We start from the raw sequence: 22,593 nt of genomic DNA, 5'->3' as shown, positions 1-22,593 counted from the left end.
CTGAATGGTGGAGAAATAGTTTGTGCAGCTATTCTTGTTTGTACTTTGCACTGAATTCCCTTTATTGTGGACAGCCTAATCAAAACATTATCCCTGATCTTAACCAGGGCCAATCCATACTTAACCTTAACCTGACCACAATGCCCATCTCACCACTAACCTTAACCAGGACCTCAGAAATGTCAGTGTTTATACTGGGAAAGGTCCTAAAGAGGCATCAAAAATGACCACACACACACACACACACACACACAGTGTCTGGACAAAGCGGGTTGTTGAGGTAAGGTTTTCCGTCAGGCTGCCCATGTCTAGGTTGACCATGCATTATTGAACAGGTCTTTACAGGTTATGCAATTACCCCGTCAGACAGTGGGTCTGATGACACAACAGTCTGAGAGCCAGGTATCTATCTATCTCTCTCTCTTTCTCTCACTCTCTCTGTGTTCACGTCCACGTGCATGCGATCGAGCCTTTGTAATAGAAACAGGTCATTTATGAAATATTACAGTTATTCTAGCATCCAGGTATGTCATATTACATTTACATTGATCTGAATCCTTTTTTTATTGGATACAAATGAGTCTCGTCAGTGAATCATATTCATCTGTAATTGAGATGTAAATGTATCATGAGTGCAGTGTGTAGGTGGCTGTGTTTGCTTCAGGGTGTTGCATCAGGAGGGTGGAGGAAGTGAAACTGAAACTATAACCATAACTGCATAGATGCACATTAATCCCTCACAATTTGCTTAAATAAAAAGACTAGTGACCATAAAGAGGGATGAAATAGAAACAGCTGACAGGTAAAACAAGAGCTGTGTTAAAGTTAGATGTTAAACCTGACGAGGGATCGTTTTAGGGAGCTCTCACATTTGCATTTGTCTGCAGGTTCTGTTGCAGTGGAGTGAAATGTCACCTGGTGGATTTGAAGGGGTATAGGTTGTTGAGATTTGACATTTGAAAGGTGTGTATTCCTCGTCTCATGTGTTTGTGCCTTGAGGTGGAAATTTGATGATGGATGGCACTCGCTGCGTGAGTGTGAGAGACAGAAACAGTTTGTGAATTCAGGGCTCTCAGGTTGAACCCACGCAGGCCTTCAAGAGGGACGAGGAAGAAGAGAGGAGGTGTTCTGTCTTCATATGTTTCAATGAGTTCCCTCTGCACCTCTCGGACAGCTCTGTCTACTGCACTGTTTTCCCACTTGAAACTGAGCAGATCCACATCTCCCTCAGTCAGCAAACATCATTGTAAATGGCACACTGTATCTGATGTCAATCACGCAGTGTTTTCCCTCCAATCCTGTAGGGGTCAGACTTGTATCAACGGGTTCACTGGAGAGATGTGGATCCTGTCCTATCGCTCTTCTGCTCTGCTTTTCATAACTTGCATGTGTTCACTGACCATCTCCATCCTCCAGACCCACAACCAAGACCTCTCCTCACTATCCTCCTCCTCTATACTCGCCATCTTCCTCTCTTCTCTTCACATCCTCTGTTTCCTTCCTCTTCCTCTCCCTCTCCCCCCATTGGATGAAGGAGGTGATGTGTGCGAACTTCAATTGAGCGGCCTCTCTCTTACCAAAGCCCGGAGCCAAGACAAGGCAGAGATGCCTAGTAATGGGGCACAAGCATGGGCACAAGACCAGGCATGAGTCAGAGGGAGTGAGTGGCATCCTGTTACTGTAGCTGTCTGTCAAGAGCGAGACGGCACAGTGATCCGCTCAGGGCGTATACAGTGTTTCTGACCTTTTGTGTCACAGGTTGTATCTCAAGATATATGTAAAACTAACACACACCGCTCTCTCTTTCTTAAGCTTATCTACAATCAGGGGCTTTGGCTCCATATCACACAGACACCTATAAAAACCTGATCTGTCTGCTTGTAACTCAAAATTTACTTCAAAAGTATGACTAAAGATGTTTAATGCAAATGTGTGTGTGTGTCTGTGGTCCAGGTATGCTCATGTGTCAGAGGCATAAATCAGTTCACACACTCACATTTTGGAGACTTGTCTTCCAGGGGACAAAAAGCAAGTCCCCGTAACGTAAATCACGTAAAGATGAAGGCATTTTAAGGTTATGTTCAGGTTCAGGTTCAGGTTAGGGTAAGGTTGTGGCTATGGTTAGGGTTAGAATAACTCCAGAAGATGTCCTGTGTGTGTGTGTGCACATGTGCTTGTACAGCTATCTTTGTGAGGACCAGTTAGAGCCTACAAGGACATTTTGGGAAAGTGAGGACATTTTGACCGGTCCTCACTTTGTGACCCCCCTTTAATGGATTGTTTTGGGATTAAGACTTGGTTTTAGGGTTAGGGTTAGAACTAGGTTTAGGTTAGGTTAAGGGTTAGGGTTAGCTTTAAGCATTTAGTTTGGATGGTTAGGTTAAGAGGCTAGGGAATGCATTATGCAAATGAGTGTCCTCACTAAGATAGAAGAACAAACGTGTGTGTGTGAAGAGGCCAATATTTGTCTATTACTGGTTTTTATTACGTTAAATATGGACACTGTAATTTATCTTTACTTAGTTCCACATACACTGTTCTACTGCACGAAATGTACGTTCCAAAACGTATATTCATCCACAGCAGAAAGTAGTCCCCAACAAATGCACTGTAATTGCTCCTGTTAGAGTAAAGTTTATCACAAACACCTGCTCAGCTTTTTTAGGGAATTATTTCTCATCAAAAATCAAACAACATATTTGAGACTCACTTTATATTTATAGATTTATATCTTCATGAGGAATGATTCGACTGCAGGTTGAGAGTGTGTTGGTCTGTTAGTTTTGGTCTTTTAACATTCAGCTGACAATAAAAGCCAACACTGCTTTAATAGGCTCATTTTCCTCCAGGCTGCTCGCCCTCAGTCCAGCTTTTCCTCAACAATGACGCATCAGACGTTATGTGCAGCATTAGAATCTATAGGCGTGTCTGACTATGCATTTGACCAAATATAGATCAGGCTCTTTTTATAGCAATACAGCAACATTATAAGCAATAGATAAAAAGTCAAATTTACATGCTGCCACTTTGAGTTTCATTCATACACACCCACACACAAACACACCACCGTGCAACGAAGCAGTCAGGGTGGCTGATCGATGATCGTACTCTCGGTTCAATTACATTAGAATGATGGAGTTGGTTATATGGTATAGGGTATAAAAATCAGCCTCAGACTTACAGCCTGAAAGATAGTGGAGCAAGATGGGAGAAGAGTTATGACCATGTGAGGCACAGGGAGAGAAAGGAAAAGAAGAGTTATAGCGACACACTGTCGAGGAGTTAATGGCTAAAGCTCAGCCCAGGTTGAATGTATTCCACTGCTGTGAAAAACTTTCACTTCTCATTATTTAGTGCGGGAACACCAGAGAAAAACAACAAAACAGGTGAAGTAATGGTTGTCTAGCAAAGCTGAGTGACTCCACTGATGGTGGAGGTGGGCCTCCCCTCAGGTTGGGGATCAGATCCAACGTCTGGCAGTTGACAGCTGACACGGCACAAGGACCTATTAAAAAATAAAGATGTTTCCCCACTCAGCACACGCACACACACACAAAACCGAGACGGGGAACATCCACACAGATAAGCATGCATTTACTGCACACACGAAAATAAGACCTACAAATATCACACATCCCTGACATACACACACACACACACACAAACTGTGTAAACATACACACTCATACGTGCACGTGGACATACACAAGCACCTGTAGAAGCTGACACCGGTCGGAGCAGTCAGGGAGAAAAGTTACATTAATGAATCTGATCGCCATGCTTTGACAAGGCAGTTATCTGCGAACATGATCCTGCAGGGCCATTTAGACAGCAAAGACATTACAGAGAGAGGAGACGCTGATCAAACAGGCTCACTTTCCTCCTCAGGCCACTCTGTCCTCACTCAAGCTTCTCCTCAGTAATAAACCTCACACTGAAGCTGCATCTGGGCCTGACCACAGCAGCTCTGAAACTAAAGGATGCCACTGTCAGATGTGTAATATTTTACAGCTTGTCATCCATGTGACCCCATCACAGCTCGTCAGTTAATATTACAACCCCATACAGGGGTCTAGACCAGTACTTTAAAGGACTCATTTGACATGGAACATACTTATTTGCTTAATTGTTGGAAGTCTGATGAGAAGATCAGATGATAAGACTCTCACATCTATATGCAATAAACAATTCAAAAAAGCAGATCATACTTATGTATTCGTATTGATTCAGAAGATGTAATGTGTTAATCAGTAGACTCAAGTGGTGCTGGAAGGCAGTATTCAGTCTACTACATCTATATTTATCCTGTTTCTAGTCTTGATTCTTACTTGCTACTGGCTGTTGCTTTATAATTACACTTCAGACTCAAGGCCGGTATTGATCTTCTAACTAACTCGTCTAACTTTTGGTAAGAAAGCCACAAATCCCACTCTACGGTTTTTCTCAGAATGTCACACTGTTCCTTTAAGTCAGAATTTCTTAACATCTTGATGAAAAGCATTAAAGTTTCTCATTAGGTTTAATGATTGTGCTACTTGGAGGCAAATGACCTCTGTGTGACCTCTGCAGCAGACTGCTGATATTCATTCTCTGCTAAAACATGGAGCAGGAGAAATCAATAATTATAATTGTTATACTCTTCAGAAGCCTAATGACTCAAATTATATCTAATCGTTCTTCTGCAATGATTTTTCTCCTGTTTCTGACACCAAAGACATGGAGCATCCGGGTTAGGATGAAAATATAATGATTCTTAATTTCATCCTCTATCGTAATTCAAACATCTACCTCCAACTGCTTTTGTTTAATTGGAAAACAGTAATTAGATGTTGGCAGCAAAGACATGAGAGGTGATGGGCAACATCCTGTCAGCCTCCTTCCAAATCCAACATTCAGACCAAAATATGACGCACAAAGATGTGGACAACTGAACGTGACAAATTAACATTTGGAAAAGGCGACGAGTATTTCAAAATTATTATAATAATAAAAATATATAATTCACAAGCTGCACAGTTCAGTTTGAATGTTGTCAGCGAGCAGCTGTGGGACAGAATGAGGAGAAATTAGCCAGTGGACCACATGAGATAAGGCCTGTTAAATCTGTGCATGGCTAAGAGGCTGCTGCTTTTAGGCAAGATTATGATTGACTTATTATTACACACACACACACACACACACACACGGAGAGAGAGACCTTATTTCTTAGACTACTCTCTATTGATGAATGAATTAGTCGGGAGGGCAACACCTGGTGACGTCACCGCCCTACCAAATGTTAACTCTCTCACACACACACACACACACACACACACACACACACACACCATCAGCACGTGTGTGACTGTGCAGAGCTGCAGTGTGAGCGCGCATGGAGAGGGAGGGCGCGCAGAGCGAGCGAGCATCTCCACAGCGCAGCAGAGCCACAGAGTCAGATCTGTGGGAGCGCAGAGGAGGGACGGACGCACTTTCCACAGTTCTCCTGAGAGAGGAACACACACTGGCTGCTGGACGGTGAGGCGCTTCAGACCCACACTCACTCACAGAACACAGTCAAGGACAAATGTGAGCGGGGTGAGAAGATTCCGAGGAGTACTCATCCAGGATTTTGCGCAGGTCATGGCATTTGTTTGGAAACTAACGAAACAACGCGCTCCGCTGGAGACAAGTAATTCTCAAAGATGAGTCACCGAGGGGATGATCGACAACGCTCAGTGGTTCCGTGGACCTCTCTGGCGGGACAGCGTCCGTTCAGCCGCATGATTGTCACCCACAGAGCGACGCGCGTCTTTCGGTCACCTTCTGAAACGATGCCTTGTGGCGACGTGCGTGGCGCGCCAGAGTGCGTGTGAGTGACTGACCGATAGTCTTCCTGAGAGAGAGAGAGGCTGGATATATACAGCAGCCAGGCTTCCAGGCAGCGACAGCCACACAAACAGAGAAGCCGGCTCGCCTCTCTCTCAGCTCCGCACACCCATGCAGGATGCCCGGGGAGCGCCGGGGAGTCCTGGTCCAGCTCAGCCCGAGTTCATGACGCGCTGGGCGGCCTCGTCATGCGTCTCCTGCCTGATCCCAGCGCCCAATCCCTCCGGCTCCTCTTCCTCTTTATCTTCGTGATGGGGGTGGCCCCCTCGCCGGTCCTTACAGCCGGCTGCCCGGACAGATGCGTGTGCGACGACCAGCTGGTGGTCCAGTGCGCCGGACAGGAGCTCACCCAGTTCCCCAATGACCTGCCCCTTGCCACCCGGCAGCTCATCATCTCCAACAACCGCATCGGGGACCTGCCGGCGCTGCAGCTCAACTACCTGTCGGACCTGGTCTACCTGGACTGCAGCAACAACTCTCTGACCGAGATCTCCGAGTCCACCTTCGGGAACTTGCGCAAACTTGCCTACCTGGACTTGTCTTTCAACACGCTGCTGCAGATCGAGGACCGGACTTTCGGGCCATTGGCGTCTCTGGTGATGCTCCGGCTGACGGATAACCCGAGTCTTAGCGAGGTCCACTCGGACGCCTTCTCGGAGAACATGGCTCTGCAGGTGCTGGATGTGAGCCGGAACAACCTGACGGCTCTCAACATCAGCAGCCTCATCGCCCTGCCCGCGCTGCGCTCCCTGGGCCTCAGCGGGAATCCCTGGAGGTGCGACTGTGACACGGAGGACCTGTGTCTGTGGGTGCAGATAGAGGGCTTCAAATTCCAAGGTGAGCGTGGATGTGATCAGAACACCCGATCACAAGAACATTTAGGGTGACGAAAAATGTCAAATTTAGATCCTTAGATAACAATTAAAACTTGTTCTGTCTGTGTCACCATCATACTGTGACCCTGATCAGCTGGCAGAGGTGGACCTTCTCCAGGTGCCCTCTGGTTTGCTTGGCTCTAGAAGTGGGATTTTCAGTTTCCTGGCAAGTCAGCAGTGTTGCTGCATGTGTTAAGAGTATGAGCCAAGACTCCAAGGTCTTCTCATCTGTTATTGGCCAGTTTAGCCCCTCATGAGCACTCATGGGCACTTACTGCACTATTGCTCTTCTTTTATTTTGTGGTTGTGTATACACACTTCCACGTGCACTCCCACATGTGCACAGATGCTGGGTCAGATGTAGTTTATCTCTCAGCGGCAGGGACACACACACACACACACTCAGACTCCGCTAATGGTTTGATCTCAGAGTCAGGACAATCTCAAGATTTCGTTTCCCTGCTCTGGTCTGCAACACAATCCCCTCAAACTGTCCTTCACGTCTCAATAATGTCTCAAGTTTACCACAACAGATCAACAGACTTGTGTTACACTTGAAAAGCAGCAGCCACATCAGCCGGCCATTCAGTAAATAAAGGGAGATTGAATTAGACCACCCACGAAATCGCCACAAATGGGCTCAGTGACCTTCTCAGAGATGATTAGCCCAAGTGATCTTTGCCCATAAGTGTTTACTGCTCAGCAGGTGAACATGCACACACAGACACACACACACACACACACAGACACACACACACACATGCACGTCTCTCAATAGTTGTGAGGACACTCATTGACATAATGCCTTCCCTAGCCCCTTACCCAAACCTTAACCATCACACCTAAATGCCTAACCCTAACCTAATTCAAACCCTAAAACCAAGTCTTAACCCTCAAACAGCCAATGCATTTTGTGAGGACCAGCCAATATGTCGTCATAAGGTCAGAATGTCCTCACAATGATGGTATTTAACCAAAAAGGTTGTCCCCATATCTATAGATAGACACACAGATACAAAGTCTTGTATGAGCACACATTCAGGAATATAACATGCACCTGGATGGGCTGGCGCTCTCACCACCGTCTGCTCTGGCCCTTCAGTCCAGATGGTTAATGATGGTGCTCAAATAAGCTGGACTCCTATGCCCCCATTTAGGATTGTGTGTGTGTGTGTGTGTTCGAGAGAGAGACAGAGAGAGAGAGAGTGACTCACCCCACTTAGGTGTATGGAAGTCAGCATGTGATCCGCAGGTTAGACTCTAAGGCTGCAGAGCCTTATGGGAAACAGGGATTAAGGGATGAGGAGCTTGAAGACCACTTGAAGACAGAAACTCCCAAAACTTGTTATCCACTTTTATTTTCACAGCACACTCACGTACACTCCAAACCTGCTACGTATACACTCACACATACTTAATCTGCACACTCTGCTCTGCACAGAACACCCACAGAAGAACCACTGTGCATCCAACATGCTGCTGCTGCTGCTGTGCTGGTGTCAATCCCAGCAAATAACTATGAAATTACAGCTAAATTGGTCACCACGCTATACTTTAAAAGTTATAAATATGACCAGAGAAGTTCAAACTCTACTATGTCGGGAACATACATCACAAGCAACACGCAATCTGTCTCTAAGACTGATGAATCACATATTGATAAACAACCACAGCAACCAGTTTAACAGAGAGAATGGGGCCAACACGTGTGTGTGTGTGTGTGTGTGTGTGTGTGTGTGTGTGTGTGTGTGTGTGTGTGTGTGTGTGTGTGTGTGTGGTCATGAATGCCCTCCAATCTGACTTCAGGGCTATGAGTCTAATGTACAGAGATTCGTGCTGTCGCTACCTCTCAGCGTAGAGATGAATCAGGTGCAAGAGTGTGTGTGTGCGTATGGTTGTGTTTGTGTGTGATTGCTTATGCAGGAACCTTTGATATTACTGCCGATGGTTTGAATTTTAATTACAGCATTGCTTTTTGATCCTGATTCATTTCTGTTTCTGTTGCAGTTTTAAGGTTTTTCACCAGCATTTAGTTGTGTTATCTCTGTTGAATCAAGTCCCTCAGTTTGTTTATGTGTCAGACATGTGTCACTGACAAACACTGACCTGACTTGACTCTGGCAGCCACTCAAGTCAAGTGAAGCTTCAGGAAACAAAATCAGAATCAGAAAACCTCCCCGGGAAATTGTGAAATTGTTACAATTGCACAACACACATAAGAAACTGGAGGTACATTTGTAAAACATTAAGACTGATATAAGAAAGTAATAATAATAAATAAATAGAAAGTGAATAGAAATACAAGTACAAGGATTTTGGTGAGGTTCAAGTTCATGGGAGCCTATCCAGGATTTTTTTTTTATCACTTTCTTTAACGTTTTTTATTTTTTTCTCAGGGAATGATTCGTGGATCTTGATGAAAAACAACTGCTGTATTTAGGGAGCTGTTTGTGGGAAATCTGGTGCAGCTTCGTTGAAATTGAGGGGACTCTTGTGTCTTGACGAAGGTATATGCTCACTACTGAGTGCCATTCTAGTCTGTAGTTGTGATGACATCATATTAGAGTAAAAGTAATTTTCTCTAAAAACTTTGCATTACTTCGTCCATATCTACACTGTATGAATATACTCCAAAAATGTTCCTATCCTGAGCACCTAAATGTTCTCCATCATTTCTCAGTACCTGGGAAATACACCTACATTTCCCTTCTTGTCGTAATGGAATCTCAGCTTGTTGAGCGACCTGCTGTATTCGCTCTAGGTCAATTTTGACAAGTGGCTCAGCTACATACAACAGAATTTAAGTGGCTTGTCCCGGGCTGGCAGAGCTGGTGATGTGGTGGCTCCAGTTGTTGAGGGAAAAGTATTTCTGGCTGCTTGTCAGTGCCCCGCACAGGCTCCTCAGGCAGAGGGCCAAGTCAGAGCCACACACAGGGCACGTGTAAAATATTCATAATAACAGAGAGAGGAACAGAGGCAACGGGTTCAACGAGGGGAGGAACGAAAAAAAGAATAAAAGAAAGAACAAAAGAAAGAAAGAAGTCAGGTTGTCATAGCAATTGGAATTTGATATGTCATTCGTGAAATGAATCTTTGACTACTCGAGAAATGAGACGAGAAAGGAAAATATTGTGACAGAATAATAGAGGAGAGAAAAACTGGGCAAACAGATTAGGATGGACTTTGGATGCGGAGAGTGAAAAGAAAGAACCAACATAGTTACCAATCGTCTGTGCCCCAGATCTGTCACTCAAATCCATTAATACATTCATTATGACAAGAAGCCATCTATTCAATTTAATACAGGTAGGCGATGTATTATTTATCAGCTGGAACAATTCCTCAGACCCATCTGGTGCGGAGCAACATATCCAATTCAACTGGCCCACTGGTGAAGTGGAGTCTGTATATATTTTTATGTCTCAGTGCAAGCTCGAAAACCAAGACTGATGCGATGCTTGCGTGGGTGTGTTTGTGATGTGATCACCTGAGGCGCAGAGGGTGTGAGTCTGCGTGCATGTGTGTGTGTTTGTGTGTGTGTGTGTGTGCACGTACGACCGACCAATACACAAGCCAAGAGAGTGAAATTGGAAGAGAGCGGAGAGTGTAAAGATGACAGAGCAAAACTGAGTGAAATGGAAGGATGTAGGAGAAGGAGGAAATGGACTGATAAAGGCTGAAGGGGAGACGTGGAGGGAGAATAAATGTTAATGTGTCCAGAGTGGGAATGAAAAGTGGGAGGTGATAAAGTGAGCATGACGGATAAGACGGAGCGATAGAGGGAAAGGGAGGAAGAGAGAGCTACTGCTATCTGACCTTCACTCTCCCTCTCTCTCTCCACTCATCCTCCACTGGAGGAAGAAAGGATCATGAGGAGAAATGATGGAAAGGAGGATGGTGGTAATCTGACTAATGCCGTATTTGAGAGGAAAGGAGTGTGAAGGCGTGTGTTATTCAGCCCGAGTGGATGTGATGGAGAAAAGGTCAGCTATTCTTAGTCTTCGCCAATCCCGGTATGATGCGTTTAGCGCGCTAAACGGTGAGCTATTTGAGCTTCACTGTGAGAGGAGGAGTCTGAATGTCTCACATGCACATTTTTGGACATTTGCAAGGTAAAGAAAGTCTCTGAATCTTTTCTGTTTGGTTGGAAAGGAAGAGTTCTTTGAATGTCTATATGTCAAAAGCACCGCAGTTGTATGCCTCCAGCAGCCTGTGCAGTTTAGGTGTACATACATCTTTTTCTTCATACTCATGAGGTCACGAGGACATTTGACGGATTCAACAGGTCAAAGAATTTTTTTAAAGGCAGACTTGAGATATTATGTTCAAAAGGCCAAAAACATGAGGCGAAAAGGTTTTGTGAGTTTACAGTGACCTTTGACGTCCAAATTCGAATCAGTTTATCCTTGAAATTCCCTCAAGGTTTTCTTGAGAAATCTTGTTCAGAAGAACAGAAGGTCAACGTGACCTTGACCTTTGACTCGTGACAACCAACATGTAAGCGTTTCATCATTGAGTTTAACTGAACATTTGTACCAAATTTAAGGAATTGATGGTCTACAACCTGAAAACATAATGCCTCTGGCCACTGACTGTAGCTGGTGTAGAGGCATAGTAAAAGTTCATCTGCACACTGTCAGCACTGGTATCAAGTTCACAATATAAAACTTAATCTTTTTATCAAGGACGCAACAACCAATTAATAACGTAGATAAATCTGAAGCACTTAAACACTATTATTACAACAGTAATTGATGGAAAAATATCCTTAAAATGAGACAAAACTCTATTTCAAAATCTGTAGAATGAAAAGATCCAATGGGCAAAGTGAAATCAAAATTGTCAAGGGCATTGGAGAAAAATCGATCTGTCTCGTATTCAAACTCAAAATAACTTCATATCCTTCAAGAACAATTAACATTGTATTCATGTTTAATAGCCTTACTGACTAAACAACCTCACTTTTCAACCTAATGTTTAACAGTAACAGATGTTTTAAGGGGTCAAGGTCAACTCCAGAGTGCACAGCAATTAACAATCTTGTGTAGGGAGCCTTACTATGGCTAAAGAAGTGTCACCTGAGGTTGTCTGGTTGGGTGATGATTTCTTTGGATGGTTTTATATTCACAAAGATATGAAAACACTGTGTGTATTCACAAATTAAATAGAAAGCTGTTTCAGTGAAGGGGGTTGACGAGGGCCTGCTTGTATCTACAGCTTCCACCTCCCCCTCTATGAGACCACAACTATACTGATTACCATACGCATTGGCATAATTAATCTGCTTATAAATAGCTCTGTTCCCAGTTCACAGGACAGGCTCTCTGCCCCGCAGGTTAATACCTCACTGTTCTGATTATCTGCCCATGAACATAGTGTGAACATACTTTACACATGTATGTATGTGTAAATTTCACCGTTAAACCTTCGCTAAACTGCAGGCGTCTCTCATCTTATGTTTTCAGTCACGCTGCACACTGGAAAACAAACTGTTGTTGTTATTCCTCTGCTCACAGCTCTTTTATGCATTGTGCAGCAGCAGAGCGCAGGGAACAAGTCAGAGGAAAATAGAGTGAAGTTCATAAAAGAGTCAGCGATGTTTTTCCACCGCGTCTCACTCGTACACTAGCCACTCATGCTGGGAGGTGATGAGCCTCGCTTTCTGTCAGCGTGTCAGTGCCAAGCTCGGAAACCATCCAGCAGATGATTTGACACGGAGACTGTATCAGCCAGTCGCAGTGTCAGCCACACACACACACACACACAAACAAACACACTCTCGTGCACACATAAACACATGCATGCGTTCTCGTTTGAATTAAATTGAACATTAAAGTGCTCATTCACATTTCCTGGAAAGCATTGCTTTTGTGTGTAGGGTTTGAGTGTGTGGTTCAGTGTGTGTAGTGTAGTTTAGTTTGTGTAGTGTGTGCGTGCTGATGTTGCCTCAGTATGTGTATATGCCATGCACAAGATAGGTCTCAGCACAGTTTAAATACAGCAGCATAACAACTACAGTATAACAACAGCAGTATAACAGCTGCAATTTAACAACTACAGTGTAACAATAGTATAACAACTTCAGTATTATAGCTGCAGTATAACATTATAATTTACATTCTCACAACGAGAGGTACAACAAATACAGCTTAACCACTACAGTATAAAAGTACAAAAACAACTACAACATAACATAACCATAATATAACAGTTGCATTATAACAACTACAGTGTAACACCTACAGTACAAAAACTACGGTATAACATCTACAGCATAACAACTACAATATAACAAATACAGCATAGCAACTGAAGTTTAACAACTACAATATGACAGCTACATTACAACAACTACAGTATATCAACTACAGTGTAATAATAATGGGGTAACAGCTACAATATAACAACCACAGTATAACAACTACAGCAATACATCTGCAGTATAAAAGCTACAGTATAACATCTACATTATAACAACTACAGTACAGAAACTACAGTGTAATAATTATGGTGTAAGAGCTACAGTATAATAATCACAGTATAACAACTGCAGTATAACAACTACATCAATACATTGGCAGTATAACAGCTACGGTATAACATCTACATTAGATGTTTAACAACTACAGTACAGAAACTGCAGTGTAACAACTATGGTATAACTACTGCAGAATAACAACTACAGCATAACAACTACAGTACAACAACTACAATATAACAATGAGTGCAGATCCAGAGGAGATGTCTGTTGTCATAGGCTTATGTTGTCTTGTCCAGACCAGAGCAGCTCAACACAGCAGAGTTTGATCTGTTCAAGCTGCAGGATTCTCCAGCATGGGATTATTTAAGGTGAAGAAATATGGACAGTGCAGCGCAGCAAGCAAGCAAAACACTGTGAATACTCCAGGGCTGCCCTGAAATCTCGTGGTCTAGCTCCTGGGGTTCTTGTCTCCTTCGACAGAAATATATTTCAGTGCAGTAGAACTAGTGTGTTTGGCATCTAGGCTCCAGCTTAATCATTCCCCTAGATATGATTACACAGATATGATGGGAGTGATGAGCAAATGTATATAACCCCCCCATCGGAGCCTACAGGTGGATGCTGGTGTGGTGGAGGGGCTGAAGCAACTGGCAAGAGTAAGCAAAGGGAGTGATGGAAACTTTTCTCATCTTAAATTGGGTGGGTGTGTATTATATATGATTGTGGAGTGAGGTATGCCACATAACATATCTCACAGGATTGGAGCAGCCCAGCTTGAGTTGGCTGTCTGAACCAGCCCACAAACATCGCTCCATTATGAGTGCTGCGCAAGATGTTTATTAGTGTTTTCAATTCCAAGTGGCATAAGTGCCAGAGCAAGTTAAAATAAGGTAGCTCAAATTGGCCACTTCTCACCAGAACACCGTCTAGACTTTCAAATCAAATCTTTGAAAAATCTTTTTGATGACAGATTTTCAAAGTGCCCTTAAAGCAGCCACACTCAAAATCATTTACTGAGGATGTTTTTCCTTTAACCAAACAGAAAGAGAAGGCTGGACATGATGAAAAAAACACAAGTACCTTTAATTTAGAAGAGGTGATTAACTTTAATATTAATGTTATTCTTATTATCACTTTATCTGTCCTTAATAAAAGTACCTGCGAGTACATAATTAAAGACAAGGCTCTGTGAGAGAAACAGGGCCGGTGGATAAACAGGGACAAACACCGAAAATGTCAAGGGCATTGTGGCAGAGTGATGTGGGAGTGGTTTTCCAGCTTGAGCGATGGGACGAGCGAGAAAACAGAGTGACGAAAGAAACAGCCGGTGAAGAGAGAGTGAACAGGCAGTGAATCATCGTGGCCTCAACTTTTTCCTCTGTTTCCCAGTGAAGCTCAAATGATTTTCTGTTATCTCTGATTAGAGGAGGCCGTCACAAATGGTCTCCATTTGCAGTGGGAACATTTCAGACGCTTCTCTCCTCTCGTACGGAAGAAAAGGAAACTTTATGCCTTTTGAACCATCATTATATATTATCTGCAAATACTTAACTGTGATCTGACATTTAGAGTTGAAAACATAATGCACACCGTTTCAAGTTGAATTTGATGTCAGGGCTTACCACCGACAATGGGGACTTTATTAAATCCAATTTGAATATTTAGTAGTTTGTGTTGGCTCCGATTTGTACGTAGGGATTATTTTGGATGTGTGTTTTCAACTGTCAGGAATTAAAGCCGATGCTGTGTACCCTCTCCTGTGTTTGAATCTAGACTCATTAAGGCATTTGATTTGATAAAAGACTTAAACAGATTAAGCTAGAACTAGAAGGGAGCTCAGAAAGAGCAAACCTCAGCCAACGTTAACACCTTATCTCGTTATGTTACAGAAAGTGAAAAAAAAAACCCAATCCAGATGTGCACCAATATTTAATGGGTTCTTCCCTAATCCATTATTCAACCAAAACAAAATAAACAATGTTTCGATCCAGAGTGGGATCTTACCCACTTCTACAATGTTTTTGGTAAAGTGTTTTCTAGTTTTTGTCCACTCCCGCTAAATCTCAAACAAACACAGCAGAAAACGTAGTGTCCAGAAGGGTATTCAGAGAGTGTTCCTATCTTGCCATGTTAAAGATTCATGGTTCAACTGTTGCTACTAAATAACTGTAATAATATTAGCACATCTTTAACCACCATGATGATCCACATAATGCTGCCTGCTAACTCAATAACCCAGTGTTCCGTGGCTCCACCTGCTTTTTCTACCTGGACTGCCAGCTGTTCCACTCACTGTAATATTATACTGGGTGTAGTCGGGACCTGTTATAACTTTTTAGGCCATATTCCGAACACACACACAGCCCATGTGAGAATATAGCAATTGAGTGCATTGGCTTGTTGATGACAATGATGAATATACTAGGATGAAAAAGAGGAGCCATACATGTAGAAGACATAGAGACACATGTCACCTTGGAAAGACAAAGGGATACAGGCCAACGTCGGTGTCGATGACATTTTCCTGTTGTTGTGTAATGCATCTGACCGAGAAAACAGGGGCGGATCCAGGAGTGGGGCCAGGGGTGCACTGATTGGCCCCTGAAGTTCCCCTGTCTGGTTGCTAGCCTTTAAAAAAGGTCTCTTATGAACAATTATAACAATAAATATAATATTCTATTAGCTACAGAGCTAATAGTAAACAAGGAACAACTTAAATGTTGACTTACTGAATCAACAATTGTACATATATATTTGGCCCCTCTGTGTAAATTGTGGCCCCTGATCATGAAAAAAATAGCATACAGATTTGGGCCACTTCAGGCAATGATACAGCACTTCTGTCATTCTTCTGGGCTGGTCAAAATGGATGGGAACCTAAAGTGAGAAACTCCTCCATCCCTTACTCTCATGTTCAGACCTTTGGCTTTATCAGTAGATGAGTGCAGTTTAATTAACACTGTTAACAGCAATAACCCATCAGTGGACCGGACTGCAGCCAAATGCACTTCTCTCCTTTGCCCCATCTCTCATCCTCCGAGGCCACACTCACTTCCTCTGTGCTCTCCTTTGGTTGTGCACATGGAAATATTTCTTAGCTACGTGGTTGTTTGTCTTTTCTCCCTCTCTGGCTCCGTCAGTCCGCCTGCTTGTCTCTCTTTACGCTCTCTCATCTCTCCCATTGTTTCCAGCTTGAAGAGAAAAAAAGAAAAAACATTCTTTATTTTTCGGAGAGCACAATTAAGCATTGAGAGAAGTGAGAGAAGAGGAGCACTGGAATTAGCTGAGCTGGTAACAAGAGATGAAGTCAGATGGACTGATAGGAAACAGCACATGCTGCCTTCCTCTTGTCTCTGATCGCACCATTGGACACATACAAAGCCAGCCTCAATGCCCCCCCCACCACCACCACCCCCTTCTCTTTTTAACACTCTGCCTTCTCACTAATTAATGTACGTGAGGGTACTGTATATGCTAATGCTGCAAAGTCACTGTGGTAGAATGACAACATGCAGCAGTGCATGTCGAGCTCTGCTGCATTGGTGTTTTTCTTTTAGCAATACTCTGGATCCCTGCTCCTACTCTGACCTTTGACCTCTATTGTGAATGACCCAACAGCATATAAACTACATATTAACGCCATTCAAAGTTATGTTTTTTTCTTGAACCGATCTTCTGTGTGATCGACAGTTGGCCCGGCTGATTTTCAAATTCCTCATTATGAACGGCAGATGTTTTGTCATCTCCTTATTTCAGCTGCAGTGATTTGCTAATGTATAATGATGAAACGGGGGGGTCAGTGGCCTGTGTGTGTGTGTGTGTACAGCATAATAATGCTGCCATGTCCTAGACACCAAAGACCTACATTACTCAGAGGAAATCTATAATGTCTCTCGGGATCTTTTATCACAAAGGTTATCGCTGCATTTTTTTACATGTGTTTGTGTGTGCAGGTGTGTGTGTGTGTTGGGGGATGAGGGGGAGTCCTGGCTTTTGTTTGTCGTTCACCTTTTTCTCAAGAGTAATTGAATTTTTTTCTTCATTCCCCCCCCCCCTAATACTCTGCCCTTCATCTTTGACAACGTACACTCTTTTATGGCTAAATCTTTCCTCATTAATCTCTGCGCTCCTTACTTATCTACCCTCTCTTCTCTCCTTCACCTCCAGATGAAGGCCAGACAGTTTGCCACAGTCCCTCAGAGCTGGCGGGCCAGCGGTTGGCGGAGGTCGGCATGCAGCTGCGGGCAGACTGCCACCAGGGTCTGGGCTACTGGGACTACCTCTTCTTTATCGCCATCGGCTTTGTCATCTTCTCGGCTGGCACGGTGTCAGCGTGGGTGATGGGGGTCCTCATGGTGCTTTACGAGCGCTACAGCAAGCGGAAGAGCGAGGAGCTGGACAGCGACGATGAAGACGAGAGAGGAGGGATGAGCGGGGGAGGAGGTGGAGGAAGCGGAGGAGGTGGGAACCAGGGGAATGGGGACCTGAGCAAGCCTGGCATGCAGGTGTGACATACTGATGTGAAATCATGAGAACGGGAGGAGAGACATGACGAAGAGGAGGAACCAGAAGTGATGACAAGACTCTGAGACCAAAGGCTCTGCAATGAACCAAGATCTGACTGTCTCTCATTGTAACAGATGCGCTCTAATATTGGACAGAGAGCGTTTGTGTGTGTGTGTGTGTGTGTGTGTGTGTGTGTGTGTGTGTGTGTGTGTGTGTGTGTGTGTGTGTGTGTGTGTGTGTGAGAGAGAGAGAGTGAGAGAGAGAGAGAGAGACACACACAGAGAGAGACAGCAATAAGGATAACTATGCCTTCACTTTAGGACTACAGAATGACCTCTGAGATTATTGAGAGCAATAACCCCACACAGCTACACACACACACACACACGCACACACACACACACACACACACACACACACTGTGCAACTAAGCACAGATACTCTGGAGCTGGAATCCCTGAGTAGGCGGATGCACCTGCATACTATGTGAAGTGTAACTCTGTAAATGATGATTATAATAAGGTATGTTATGTGAACCACACACACACACGCAGAGACATCCATGCAAAATACATGAGAACATATTGAGGGGGTCACAAAGAGAGTGATGCCTTAGCTCTACTACAATAAAAAGGGAAACTTAGGAAATATCAGAATTAAAATGTGTTTTTTGTCCCTGAATGCCTTAAAGGCAACTCACTTGAAATAGTGTGAATCAGTCACTGTCTCTTATAGACAGAATATGTCCAGAAAAAAGTAAAATTACATTTTAGTTCATAACAAATAGAACAATTACAAAATATTGTGAATGTAAGGTTCGGAATAAATGACGGTTCACAGAATATGAACAAATATAACCTCACAGTTTGGAGACATCTGAGTGAGCTGCTCGTGGGATCAACAGGTTACTTTTCACGTTTGAAGGCCCCATGTGGAGTAATAGAACACCAGTGGTGTTATGGGACAATGGTTTGGTGAGTAGGTCCCTTTCTTATTTGTATTCTGTGCCTTACTGGCACACATACGTCTGAGACGGTGCCGGTTTTATGCTTTCACACTGATTGTCATAAGAGGTCAATTATTAAAGGAGACATATTGTGTTCATATTCAGGTTCTTAATTTGGGTTATTACTTGAAAATGTTTATATGCTCTATGTTTAGAAATGAATCACTTTCATGGGGGCCGAAGTGTCGCAACAGCTGTGGAAAAGCTCAGGGGAACAAAAGATTCCTTGTTCCTCATAAGAATATTCTGATAATATCAATCTGTCATTTGTATCTGCTGCTGTTCTGTCGATTGGGCATCAAATCAGGAAGTGGTACAATAGTGAAAATGCCTGGGTCAGGTGCGACATCAAGAAGCATTGCGACTCCATGCCTTGAGTTGAAAATATTCTACCTTTTCTCCGTGTCTAAAAACTGCTGGAAAAACGCGACACGGCCCTTCTCTCAATAAAGCCCAGTTTGCTCTGATGGCCCAATCTATTGTGATTGGTCATCCACATGTAGGAAATGTTGGCCTCCGCTCTCACTTTACATCGCTTTGTTAGGAGACATGTCTAACTAGATGCATCATTTATGGGGGGCATTGTGATGTCACATGACATCGTGATGGCAAGGAAGTATTGGCCGGACCACTGACATGGTGATTTAGGAGCTTCAGGAGCACTGTTTTCTGTGGAGGAGAGAAACTGTGGACTTATGGCTTTTCCACTTTACAGAACTTGTATATGCACAAAAAGCCAAATAACACATTTGAGGAAAGAAAAACTGAAAAAGCATCATATGTCTCCTTTAATAATTAATGCAGCATAGAAAACATAATTGTGAGTTTGAAAATAATTTTTAAAAATTTGCTTTATCAATGTTTTTAAGGCTTCAAGGACACAAGCAAATACATTTATGTGATAAATTCTGAATGTCAACATGAGCAGCTTTGTTGACAAGAAAACTCCACTGGGTTTATTTTAAAGAGCGACTTGAAACCCATCTGAAAAACTTGGCTTTTCCATCTAACAATAATGTAGAGGTGTGCTCAGTCCACTGTGACATCATTGATGGGTGTGGTCACAGATGAAACAGAAGTCTTTCCTGACCACACCCAGCGACGCCCACCAGTGTTTCCATCTAGATGTAGCACAAAATATAATCAAGGTCATGTGTTTCACGTTGATTTATCACGTTTGATTTTTATCATGACGCCAACTTCTCCATCTCAACCAAGCATGAAGACGTTTTTAAAGACCAGTTAAGGGTCCACTCCACACATTTAAAACACACTTAAAATACAGGTTGATAACAAACCCAATTATTGATGTTTAGTGTGGTCAGAGGAGAAACAGCAAGCGTTCATCCAGAGCGTTGAGGGAAACACTTCCCCTTCAGTCTGGTGTTCAGGTTTTCCCTGGTGAAAGATGATTAGATAAAGTCTGTCTAAAATGACACGATGTGATTCTATCATATTGTGCGTGTTGTGTATCTACGTTCATCTTTAAGTTCTGTGTTTATATGTTTCCCTGCTGTGTGAGTAGTTCCTCGCTCCAGGCTACATGGTCTCCAAGCTGCTGTAGCTGTAGAAGTGGGGCAGGTTCATGGTGGCTGCACATGAAGACAGAGTCAGGGTGATTGAGTCAGTCGTATAGTTAACGATGACTCTACACTAACTGGAAGCCTTGCTCGGTTGACCTCACATTACAGTGGTGCACATACAGGCCACAGCCTATAGCCCAGCTGTCAGCGTGGAAGTAAGCCTCTGGAGCAGCAGTGGTAGTGGTGTGTATATTCATGTGTGCGTGACCGTGTGAGTGTGTGTGTGTTTAATTGGGACAGAGCGATCACGGAGCATCTTTGTGAGTAGCATGGACGAGTGATTCATGAGCTCAGACTGATCCAAACCCTCCATCCTGATCGTCCTCCGCCCTGTCCGTCCGTCACGGGATGGATGGGGCGGTTAGAAATGATAAAACGACCAACTCTGGGTAAAGGTGGCAATGGGGGGGGGGTCACCATCAGAAGAAGCAAGACTTCATCGTGATTGATGTTTATAGCTGCTTTATTGAAACACTGATTGATAGATGGGCTATTATTCACCTGCCCCGGATGAATGTGCATGGCTGATTGACAACTCTCCAGAGTGTGGCAGATCGTGTGTGTGTGTGTGTGTGTGTGTGCTTGTTTTTGTTACCTCTTTAGGGTCTTTTCCAACATAAACACTGTTTTTGTCATTTCCAGTAGACCTCGTGGGGAAAAACAGCTTTTCTGAGGTCCTGGTTGAGGTTAGTGATAAGATGTGAATTGTGGTTATAGGTTAAGGTTAGTGTTAGACATGCATTGGTCATGGTCAGTGTTTGGGATAAGGTCTTGGTTAGGCTGTCCATCCACAATGAATAGAAGTCATTGCAAAGTATGAACAAGGATAGCTGCACAAACCTGTGTGTGTGTGTGTGTGTGTGTGTGTGTGTGTGTGTGTGTGTGTGTGTCATGGTTATTTCCAATCAGGTTTGTGATCAGTGGTTTGACAGAACATCTTAATGTAGATGCAGCATAGTGAGTAAAACATTTTTTTTTCTACATGAGGGTGATTTGTAATTTTAGATAAACGCTCACTTCGTCCCTCACTCATACACATAAACCTTCTCACGCACCCTTGCGCTCGCACACACACACACACGCACACACACATGCACAATAACGCTCAAGGGCACAGCTAAAGTCATAGTTGCAGACGTGAGAACATTAACACTCCTGTTTTGGTCTCTTACCATGCATCGCTACACCCTCTTATCCTCTCCTCCAACCTCAATCTGACACTGTCATCAGCTTTCATACTATACTGACACACACACACACACACACACACACACACACACACTCTTGTACCTATAAATGATGTGTAAAATCTTTAGGCTGTCATTATCAGATCGTTTGTTCAAAGCGAGGCTTAGAGACGTACAGGCTTTAAAGGAGCTGCAGATTGCTGTGCCAATCCTTCTTATGTTACCTCGCATTCATAAAATAGACATTTGCCCTCCAAGCGTGTGACTTCATAGCCACGTATACCCAATCGTACCCCTTAACACAATGCTTCCTGTTTGCAGCGAGCGGCTACTGTGCTCAGCTGACAAAAATAGAGCTGTTTAGCAGGCAGAAAATGTCCGTTCTTAAGCAGCAGTAGGTCAGAGGATAGCGGAGTCAGTCAGTGTGCCAATAGTATGTGAACGGTGTACACAGGGTGCGGTGGGGGGCTATCCTAGTGTTAACTTGTCACAGGACAAAGCACAGGACGCAGTAAAAATATCACTGATCTAATATGACCTCTAAGTTACATCCTCAGTGTAGGAGGTGTCAAAAGGTGTGATGAGTGTCGGGCAGAAGATTCATAGAGGTTAGTGACATGTTTGATAGTGGAAAGTAACTTTTCTTGCAGATGTGGTGTGAGTCTGTGTGGGTCTTGATGAAGAGGAGTTGCAGCAGCCATTGTGTGAGCCCGCTGGGGAAAAAGATTCGACATGTTGTTGCTCAGAAAATTACTGCTTAGGGCGCTGTTCTGGATGTCGTGGGCATGAAAATGAATATAAGGGAGGGGCTGCTATGTAACTTGTGTGTGTGTGTGCATGTTCAATCTATACATTATCACAACATCATTAGCCTGCTGATCGGAGACCAGAGGTGCTGTGTTGGCTTGCAGTCAGAGGGAACAGTCCTCATTTTATATTTTATTTATATTTTATATTTATATTTTAGGTCTATTATGTGTGCGTGTGGGTTTTTCTGGTAATCATGCGGATTCTGAATCACAAGATATAAAAAAATTACGATCACAAATTTGTTTTCTGAGACTTTACTAGTTAATACCAGAAAATATAA

The 22,593-nt window shown here is 43.5% G+C and overlaps 1 protein-coding gene across 1 annotated transcript; it reads left to right on the top strand.

Moving 5' to 3' along the window:
* The first annotated feature begins 5,358 nt into the window (after positions 1-5,358).
* On the top strand, positions 5,359-18,833 carry lrrc52 (leucine rich repeat containing 52). The gene is made up of 2 exons (XM_020080840.2): positions 5,359-6,702; positions 17,389-18,833. Exons 1-2 carry the CDS (start codon positions 6,054-6,056, stop codon positions 17,730-17,732), a joined length of 993 nt encoding a protein of 330 aa, XP_019936399.1. The 5' UTR covers positions 5,359-6,053; the 3' UTR covers positions 17,733-18,833.
* The last annotated feature ends 3,760 nt before the right edge of the window (positions 18,834-22,593 follow it).

This window comes from Paralichthys olivaceus, chromosome 3 (assembly GCF_024713975.1).
Source record: "Paralichthys olivaceus isolate ysfri-2021 chromosome 3, ASM2471397v2, whole genome shotgun sequence".
Taxonomy (NCBI): Eukaryota; Metazoa; Chordata; class Actinopteri; order Pleuronectiformes; family Paralichthyidae; genus Paralichthys; species Paralichthys olivaceus.
This window is presented reverse-complemented; position numbering and strand designations above follow the sequence as displayed.

Coding starts and splice junctions, on each gene's coding strand:
- lrrc52 (XM_020080840.2), top strand. CDS start 6,054: ATGCGTCTCCTGCCTGATCCCAGCGCCCAATCCCTCCGGCTCCTCTTC. Junction 6,703..17,388: donor AGAGGGCTTCAAATTCCAAG/GTGAGCGTGGAT, acceptor CTTCACCTCCAG/ATGAAGGCCAGACAGTTTGC.